The 10,206-nt window shown below is 49.2% G+C and overlaps 1 protein-coding gene across 3 annotated transcripts in view; it reads left to right on the top strand.

Moving 5' to 3' along the window:
- Positions 1-10,206, top strand: part of GARNL3 (GTPase activating Rap/RanGAP domain-like 3) — a 106,654-nt gene that overhangs the window by 36,267 nt on the left and 60,181 nt on the right. For all 3 annotated transcript variants that reach the window (XM_012721379.1, XM_004677317.2, XM_012721380.1), the window contains exon 3: positions 2,191-2,265. In XM_012721379.1, the coding sequence (XP_012576833.1) occupies positions 2,191-2,265 (75 nt within the window). The remainder of the gene's footprint in view (positions 1-2,190; positions 2,266-10,206) is intronic.

Here is a 10,206-nt window from a genome sequence, read left to right as displayed (position 1 = left end):
CCAAGATCCCTCATTTCTGACAGCAGCTGAGGAGTCCCGGTCCCAAAGGCCACACTCAGGTTCAGGAATTTTCCAGTAGGAGCTTCACTGGAGTTAGAAGGAGAACTGCCCGGGAGCGCTTAAGCTCACTTTCGGCTTATTGCAGCACAAGGAGTCAGAGGAAGGCCAGCCGGGAGCAGGCCGTGAGGCAGAGCCTGCGGGGTCCTGGCTGTGGCGTGTGCCACACACAGCACGAGTGACCAGGGACGCTCACCTCGGGCTCAGCGTCCAGAGGACGCTGCCCCTAAGGCACGCGCGCTCCAGGGCGGCCACGGGGCACCAGCCTCGGGGCTCGCAGGGCTGTGGGGGTCTGTTCAGGGGCTGAGGATGGAGGTGAAGCTCCCATGCCACTGCCTCTGCTGTTCATCTCCAGTTACCGAAAGTGCAGTGCTCTAATGCCGGCAAGAGGAAAGAGACGAACGTGCAGATTTAAGCTTTCTGTTGTTGGAAATTATGTGGTAAGATAAAGGTTAGAGATAAAAATTGGAGGGTAGTGGGTTCTCCAGTCTGACTAGGTGCTCATGTCCATTGTGACTTAGCTGCTTATCTTACCTCCCTGCTCTTCCTCATTCGTGAGAATAGTAATAATAGTCACCACCTTATGAGAATTAAGTTAGATACATTTTATGGCCAAAATAGAGCATGCTACTTGTCAGAGCACTCCGTAAGTACAAAATATAATTATATGTGTTTTTATTGGAGAAAATATATCCACCTTTTGCAGATCATCTTCCTTGGCAAGATTTGTGGCATCTTTTCCTTAACATTTTCCCAGTTATTTTCATACCTTTATGACTCTTTAGCATGACTGAAAATGTGAGTGAACAAGCTTTTCTTAGGAAACCACGTGTCTGATTTACTGAGCTTAAGTCTTGAGTTCAGTGTTCTAGTGACTCTGGGCTCTGGACACAGAAGGTCTTTACTGCAAATTGTGGACAGATATAGAGGTTAAAAAGACATAAGTCATTTTCCCACATTGCCTCTGAGAAATCCAGAAGATTCAAGAAAAAAGAAGCTAGATCTTGAGTCTGCACTTGCAGCACTGGTAGGGCAAGCCCTGAGCTCCTTTCTGCTTGGAATTCTTTTGCTTTCTTTGTTTTTAAGATTTATTTATTTATTTGTGCATACAGAACTGGGGTACAGCCAGAGGTGCAGGGTGGTGAGAGGCTTCACCAGAGATAGAGTGGGGAGCAGTACAGGCAGATCGACAAAGTACACTGCTGAGGGGAGCAGCAGGTAAGTCAGAGGAGGTCTGCCGCGCCCTGTGGGTCACCTCCACGCGGGGATCGAACTGGCACTGAGGCGGCTGCAGCTCGCTGCCGTGCTGCATCCCAACCAAGGAGGGCCCTCTTTCGCTTTCTAACCTGGAGCCCTTGACCTCTTCGTAGTTGAAATACTGTCTGATGCCTGCAAGGAACTGTCTGGCCTTTTGGAAACTATTTACCACTGAGGCGCAGGAGTTCCCTGTGATGTTAACTGAGCCTGGGGTTCATTCCAGGCCCCGGGCGCTTTTCAGGCTGAACTGCGAGACCGCTGTACCTTAGGCCTGGCTTCCGGCTCTGCCATCTGGGAGCTGCTCTTGTCAACGTGTTGGGATTAAGATTGTTTCTCTCAGGCCCTCCCTGGTGGCACAATGTGTTAAAGTGCAGCACTGCAAGTAGCCACAGCTGCCTCAGTGCGAGTTCGATCCCCGACCCCAGAGGTGACCCACATGGCACAGCAGACCTCTCCTGACCCGCCCGCTTCTCCCCTCAGCAGCATACTTTGTCGATCTGTCTGTTCTTCTCCCCTCTCTGTCTCTGGTGAAGCCTCTTACTGCCCCCAAAACCCGGCCTCTACCCCAGTTCTGTATGCATAAATAAATCATCTTAAAAATATACATATTGTATCTGGGAGCCTCGCTTTCATTTTTTCCTATATTGGAACATGTTGAAAGTCAGGCTCCTTGTTTTCCACCCCCATGGGCTAGGTGCTCCTCACTTCTGACCATGAGAGCAGCTGCTTGGGGACCCGGCCGAGAGAGCTACAGAAAGACCGTAGGCTGTGTCCTCCTGCCCTCTTGGACGTGGCTTACGTCTAGGACAGACCCAGACAGAGGGGCTTTGTGAATGGTGATCGAGTTACCTCACTGAGCATTCTTTTGTCCCCTAGCTTATCTCCAGTGATGCTGATGGAGCCATCCAAAGAGCTGGAAGATTCAGAGTGGAAAATGGCTCTTCAGATGAGGTAAGGAAGCTTCCCGAAGTGCAAGGTAATGGTGCTTGTGACATAGCAGTGGGCAGCTCGTGGTCCCACCACCGCCAGATTGGTGGGCTCCCGGTTCAGTATTTATGCACCGCCTGATAAAAGACCTTCGAGGTACCTGAGACTCAGAAGAGAAAAAACTGACTTGCCTGAGCTCGTTAGAGCAGCACTTGAGAGCTCACTGCAGCTGCTTGGCCATGTGCAAGCATTTTAATGGCAGAGCAATTTCGTTATTGGGTTATATTTCTTTGTAAAAATATGCGTTCTTTCCATAGTATGGGTACTACAGTACCCTCATCAGATGTATGATTTGCAATCTTTCTCTCAGTGAAAGCAAAAAACTCTTTTCCCTTTCTTGACTGTGTCCTTTACAGCACTAAGGATTTTTTTATTATTGTCATACAGATTTATTTATTTCTGCATACATAACTGGGGTACAGGCCAGAGACACAGGGGTGGTGAGCGGCTTCACCAGAGACAGAGTGGGAAGCAGAACAGGCTGACTGATGAAGTACACTGCTGAGGGGAGCAGAGGGCGGGTCAGGAGAGGTCTGCCGCACCATGTGGATCACCTCACAGGCAGCCGGGGATCGAACTCATGCGGAAGTGGCTTTAGCTTCTTAGTGCTGTGCTTTAACCCGCTGCGCCATCAGGGAGGGCCACACTAAGGATTTTAATTGAGCCACATCTGGTTCCTTGATGTTTCCTTTCATTGCTGTGCTTTGTTGTCTTAACTAAGAAACAGGCCTCATCCAGGTTGCCTAGTCACTTTCTATTTATTTCTTTGTTGTGAAAAGTATTTCATTAAAAAAAACTTTAGTCAGACAATCCAGTATTAACTCAAGCTCTCAAAAAACCGAGGGGTGAGGGAGGGAAGCCAACAGATGCATCTGAGGAATGCAGGCAGCTGCTGACAGTTCTCTGGCAGAAGTCTCGGTGGCACTTGGACAGCGGGGTGACTGTCGACACACGGACAGCCCTGGCGACTGTCAGCCCACGTCTGTCTTCTCACAAATAGATTCCAGGACATACAGAGACTCCCAACAATACAAAGCTCTAACAGTGAAGTTTAAGGATCGAGGAAAAGTCAAATGTGGTGATGCTCATGAATAATGTATAAAGCAAGCCTTTCAGTCCTAGAAAACCCGAAGGGGGCGGCCTGGCAGAGGGGAGATGCACACTGGGCCAGTAGCCAGTGGGACGACCTTACACATTGCCCAAAGGCCTAGTCCCTTTTTGATATCCCGCTGTTCCCTCCAGGATGTCACTTTTGCCTTTATTTCTGTAAACACACAGCCAGGGTAATGGTTCTGTCGTCTGTGACCGCCGATCTCAACGCCGAGTTTTTCGAGCTGGCGCTTGTCCGCGGTGGCGTGTGCCCTTGGGGTGCTGTGTCTGCGTGTGCCGGCGGCCTGTCTGTGCTGCTCGCTGTTCCTGGAAATGAACATTCAGGAACAACATGAGATCGGGAGGAGCTGGGTTTGGGTAGAGTGTCAGCTTGTGATCTGCAATAGGAAATATCTACCTGGTCTTTGTCCCGCGCCACTAGTTCCTAGAACCCTTGGATGAGAGTGATAACATCTTGTTTCGTTGGTTCAGCTGCTTGCTCTGGCCACGAGGGCCTCTCAGACTATCTAGTTCATGCACCCCAGGTCACTGAGGGTGGGACTGGTCTCCCCGATTAGAATTAGAGCTTGCAGCCCTATCCCGCCTCCTGGAGAGGGGCGAGGGCTGGAGGTCAAGTTCACAGTGACGATGACTCAGTCGTCTTAGAGCCTCCACAAAAACCCAAAGGATCAGCTTCAGAGAGCTTCCAGACTGGTGAACACGGGATGTGTCGGAAGAGGGCAGGAAACACCCGTCACGTCGCCCCACACCTTGCCTGAAGCACCGCTTCTTTGGCTGTTCCTGTTTTATAAGAAACTAGTAATCTAGTCAATAAGGTGTTTCTCTACATTCTGGAAGCCACTCTAGCAAATTAATCAACCCAAAGGAGGGGTCACTGGAACCTCCCCCTACAGCTGACCAGTCAGAAGCACAGGTGACCACCTGGACTATGGCTGGTTCTGTGTGTCAGCTGGCGGGACTGGGTCCTCGGCCTCTGGCTGCCCACCCTGTCGACTCGTGTTGAACTGCAGGACACCAGCGGTGTCGGAGCGGTGCTCGATGGCATGGGGAAAACAGCACATTTCGGTGGGTGTCAGAATCCAAGGCGGTTAGCGTTCACTTTTGCCAGGTCTCTTTACAGTCCCAGCACCTCAAGGTGTTTACCAGCTTGGGGCTCCCCAAGCTCTGTGGGGTAGGTGTTGTCATGAAGGGCTCATCACAGGCACGAGTGAGTGACTCATTGGCCACTGATGGTCATCTCAATCTCCAGCCCCTCTCCCCATCCCCAGGGCTGCAGGATGGGGCTGAGGTTTCCGGGGTTCTGATCTATACTTGGTCTTTCTAGCAACAGGCCCCATCCTAAAACTATGTAGGGATTTACCAGGAGTGACCTCATTAGAACAAAACTAAATGCTGCTATTGCTCAGGAAATTCCTTGGCGTTTAGGTGCTCTGTGCCAGAAACCAGAGACTAAGAACAAATATATATTTCCCAATACATCACGCCCTAAAGCAGCTAATTCTATTTTTCAGCATCTCTGATTGCTAGAAAGGTCTTTCTACTGAACAGAATTCATCTGCCTGTATTTTTGCTCAGCACATCTGTTTGTGTTTCCTGTAGCCTGCAGTGGAGAGCTGAGCTCTCTTCAGTACCACAGACCCTCAAATGTCTGTAACATCCTGTTTCTCTCCTAAGACAAGACTCCATCCTGCTCACCAGCACCCTCGCTGCCTCTCCTACAACCTCACCCTTTAAATCGAAGTGCTGGGGACCCAACCCAGGGCTCCAGGAGCTGCCACACAGCCCCTGGTGATGCAGACTTGCCCTCCCCTGCTGGCACGCCCCTCTCCTCCTGGCAAGCCCCTCTCCTCCCGAGACTTTGCTGCCTCCGGCTGCCGCCTCACCCATGGGCACCCATGGGCACGCCCCTCCCCCCCCAGGCTTTAACGCTTGTTAAAGGTGCAGACAGTTTGGAGTCAACAGCTGACTGCGGCCTCGGCTCTACTGCCCACAGGCCTGTGACCCAACATCTCTGTTTCCTAGTAGGTGAAGAGCGTGTTCACGCCTAGGTGGGGGCACCTGGCTCCGCCCCCCCCCACCACAGGTGGTGTTTGTACCTGTGTGAAGGGTTTGCATTTTTCACACTGAGTGTACGCTCATAGTGAGCCCCGAGCTTCTTTGACATCTTGATCTGTCACCTGTCCTATTAGCAGCCCCCTGGGAAGCTTCCTGTTACCTTCAGATATGCTTGTCTTGCCATCTGTGTTCTCAGTCCAGTTATTAAGGCGAGCGTGACCCCAGGCTCCCAGGGGGCCTCCCTTACTGCTCACCATGTGTAGTGGATCAGTTAGGAGAAGTGGACAGGGACCATCTTTTATAAATCTATCTTCTTCAACAAGGGGAGGGTGCTCACACACTTGGGGTTTGTAAATGAGTACAATTTGGGGGAGCACAATTAGCAATAATGAAAAAAGGATATACATTTTACTCAGCACTTGTGCTAGATGTGTGTTGTAGCATTATTCAGAGATGAAGGCAATGGCATAGAACTGGAAACAGCCACACTTTCCATCAACTGAGGACAGCTATCTACATGATGATACATTATATGCAATGGCGTGCTTATTGGTTATTAGAAAGAATAAAATAGCTGTACATATAATACCATGGAAAACTACTTAAGACCGTCAGACATAAAAGCAAGTTTTAGAATCACTTATATAATGTCTCCCCAGTTCCTTAATATCAAAGAGAGAGCCTTGCCATTCCACTTCAGGCCTTTTTGTGCTTTTTACAAGTTTCATAAATCTAAACTTAAGGACTTCATTTTAAAAAATCTGCCTACTTGTTAAAAAGAATAATGTAGATGTATGTGACCTGACAAATGTTTGAAAGTGTTTTCTCTAGTGCAAAAAGCAAGTTTCAGTGTAGTATCTACACTCCTGTCCACTTATGGAAACAAATTACACATATGTCTCTAGGTGTGTGTTTATGTGTGTGATGTGTGTATGTCTATATGTTTGTGTTATGTAAAAGCATACAATATCGGGGACTCTCCACACCAACCAGCTGGAGTCATTATTGTAGGGAAAGGAAGTGAACTGGGGCGTGGAAGATGGAGAAGAAAGGATTTTCACTTTGGTGTGGTTTCAGTTTTTTTGATGAGTTTTATTCATATTTGCAATTTAAAAAAATTAGCTTGGGTGCCAGCCTGGTGGCCTACAGGTTAAGTCTTAGCACTGTCACCACTGTGGCCTGAGACTGATCCCTGGACAGGGAGTGACCCAGAGGGCTCAGCAGACCTCTCCTGTCACCCCCTGCGCCCCTCAGCGGTGTGTTTCAGTCCATCTGCCTGTTTGGCTCCCCACTCTGTCTCTGGTGAATCTTCTCACCCCTGCACCTTTGGCCAAGCCCCCAGTTCTTCTACACACACACAAAATTTTTTTTATAACAGCTTATTTTTACATCATTTTGTACATTTTTTTCCCCATCTCAATTGTAATCCCCGCGGGTTTCCCATCACCAAGTCACCAGTGTGCCATCACCATAATCCCGTGCACTTCCCCCCCCCCCCCCGTTTTTGATCCCATTCCCCACTCCACCCCCGCAAAATGTCTCTGGTATATGGCTGTTCATTATTCTTGTTATTTTCTCGCCTGGTCTATTATACTCCTTACGCAAAAATTTTTTAAATTTTTTTTGCTTAAGCTTAGTCCATCTTTTTTTACTGCCAGTGTGTTCTCTCAAAGATTTAACCTAGGAACTGAAGGACAGCCAGTCCAGATGCATTCACTCAGTAATTCCACACACTCCAGAAGCGATGAGGGAGCCCAGGCACCACGTGGGAGTGGGGCCTCAGGGGCAGGCGGTGCTGTGCCATGTGCATTCTCTGCTTAGAACCGAATGCTAAAGGACTTCCAGATGAAACAAGGCCGCCTCATATGGGTTTGATGAAATGCTTCTCAGTGTCCTGGCTACAGCCCATCTTTCCCCTTCATACCTCACAACTGTAAGTGGGGCAAAAGACAGAGATGGCAGCATGAACCTTTGTGGGCTTTGGAAGTTGGTGGTAACTAACCCAGAACTCTGATCAGCATCGGTGTGTGCGGGTGTATCTGCACCCAAGAAGAATCTGAGTCCGTGCCTCTCCCTGTTACCACCCAGCAGATGTGGAGTGAAGGCAGGAAGGTGCTGTGTGTTTGCATTGTAACTGGTGCTGTCTGGAAAAGGTGCTCATCAGAATGTGTGCCCTCGCTTGCCTGGTGGATGGCTAATAAAGTATGTTCCTGTTCACTGTCACCTTCAAGTGCTGCACAAAGTTTCTGTATCTCTGAAATCCTTGGTAAAAATAGGACATGCTTAAAATAGGGCTTATTGCGAATTAAAACCATAGTTAGGCCCTAATACACCCACTCCAGATCTGCTAAAATTAAAAGGACCAAAATGCTAAGAATTGGTCAGAGACTGTGGAACAACTAGAACACTCGGAAGATGTCGCAAGGTGTGTGCGTTGGCGCGGCCCCTTGGGAAGCTGCTGGGTGTGTCCACTGAAAGTGAACGTCTGTCGCCTCTGCAGTGGCCACCAAACAGCAGATGCAAGAAGGCTCATCATGGCTTTGTCCGTAATGACCCCAAACTGGAGGCCATCCACACACTCACCCACCACAGAAAGGTGCCGAAGTGCAGGGCTCACACTGTGGGCCTGGCCACGGGAAGCCGCGGCTGGTGAGCCGCTGATAGTGTGGTGCGTGTCACAGACAGCGTGGAGCCGCAAACACACAGACGAGGTTGTTCGTGTGTGTGCGGGCGCAGCCCGCGTTGACGGCTGGGATAGGGCCACCTTCCCCATGGGGCTGTTGAGCAGTGGCGGGGCAAACGCACAGGGTGCTTCAGGGATGCTGAAAGGTTTCCCCTCGGAATGTAAGTAGTGGTTACCATGGTGCTCACTTTCAGAAACCATCTGGCTGGACACTGAAGACTAGCGCCTGTTTGCAGCCCACATCTGCTGCATCATCAGGAACTGGAACGCATTTTCAATTACTCTTCTGTGGTCCTCAACAGAGGGGTGTTGGCTTTTGGTTTAGTCTCCGTTTCTCTTGTCAGTTCCTGCATGTATTCCTGTCCTTACACCTCCTCATAGGTGCTGTTAGCAGGGGACGGGAAGTGTCTTGCTCTGTGAGACTCACAACTTTTTGGGTGTTGAGCTCCCAGCCTCCCCGTTTTAGTTACGTATTCAGTGAAGATGATGGTTAAATAAGTAACTTTTTGATCATCAGCATTTTGTACTCAGCAGAGACACCGGCACACCCCCATCTGTCACTATGGGTCCCTCCCCGAGGGGTCAGCAGCAGAGGGGAGAATCGGTGCTTCACAGATCTGCAGCTTGGGGGTGTTCTCTGGACCATTGTTCCCCTTGGGCTGTCTGTGAAGCCTGAAGCCCCTCTCTCAGAGTATTTTTGAATGCATGAGCTACATAGGGTGACAAGGAAACACATTGTGTTGAAATAGTTATCGAAATGGGGTTTAGAACCCATTCTCTGTACTTTTTATTAATACTTTGAATAACAAACCCAGCCCCAGGTCTCATAACCACTGTCATTTTGAATAATCAAGAGGGTAAACTTTTTCAATATATCCACAATGACTGTCATGCCTTCTGAAAACAATTGGGATTTTATTGGATCTGTTTGCTAACAGGGTCACTGGGCTGTTGATCCTGCAGTAGTTGCTTGTATACACATGCATTTGTCATGGAAAGAAACGGTGTGTTTTAATTGGAAGTTAAGAAACCAGAGATTGGTTTTCTTCATCCACATTCATGCCCGCCCTGCACTCTTTTAGAGCCCCAGCCACCAGCCGCTGGCTCTCAAAGGTCAGTGCTCATCAGAAGCACCTGGGACATTGTTGCAATGCAGAGCCCAGTGTTCTGTCCACAGCAGTCTGGCATGATCCCAAGGGTGCGCATTTAGGATCACTAAGAGCTGACACTACTACCTGTGAAAAACTGCTCTGCACCATGCAGGTGAGAGCCGGCGTGCCCCATGACCTAAGAGTCGCCCTCCAGACAGAGGACACTGGGTCCAGAGCTCTACAACAGGAATTTGGTCATTATGGTTGATGTGTGTGTCCTTCTTGACTTCTACACTTGCTTCAGAGAGGATTTGCTTCTGCTCAACTTGAGGATGTTCATGAGTTGAGAGATGCTTTATAAAATTTAGATAGAAAATGGATTTGTGGATGCCAAGTTAAAGTTTGCACAAGGGCATGGGGAGACTCTAAATCAGATGAAAGCCAAGAAGGAAAAGAATGTGTGCAGGGCTTTCATGCTGTGCTGATTATGACGGAGACATTCTTGAAACGGAGGTGATAAAAGAAGGCAATCAAGAAGTCAGTCCTTTTACTACAACTGTGAACAATCTTACAGTCCTGGAAACAGTAGACAGAGCCGAAGACCACAGTTTAGCAGAAGCCCTTCCCACAAGACATGTTTAAACACAGAAAGCCATCGTATTCAAGCTCAAAATCCAATTCCAGATCACGGCCCAAGTCCCAGCTCAAGAAAGAAATGAAGGCTAGTCATGTTCTAGGTCTGCACCTCAGGCGGCTCCCGAGAAGATGCTGACACACGTTGTCAGTCTGGTTCAAGGAATCAAATCCAAATCTTGGTCCAGATCTAGGTCAGGCCTAGGTCAAGAGCTAGGTCAAGCTCTCTGCCTAGTTCCAAGCCTGGTGTTAGGAAGGTACTATCTAGGGCCCTCCCTGGTGGCGAAGCTAAAGCCACTTCAGCATGAGTTCAATCCCCGCCCGGAGGTGACC

Source organism: Condylura cristata, unplaced genomic scaffold (genome assembly GCF_000260355.1).
Source record: "Condylura cristata isolate star-nosed mole 26May11 unplaced genomic scaffold, ConCri1.0 scaffold00006, whole genome shotgun sequence".
In the NCBI taxonomy this organism is placed as follows: Eukaryota; Metazoa; Chordata; class Mammalia; order Eulipotyphla; family Talpidae; genus Condylura; species Condylura cristata.
This window is presented reverse-complemented; position numbering and strand designations above follow the sequence as displayed.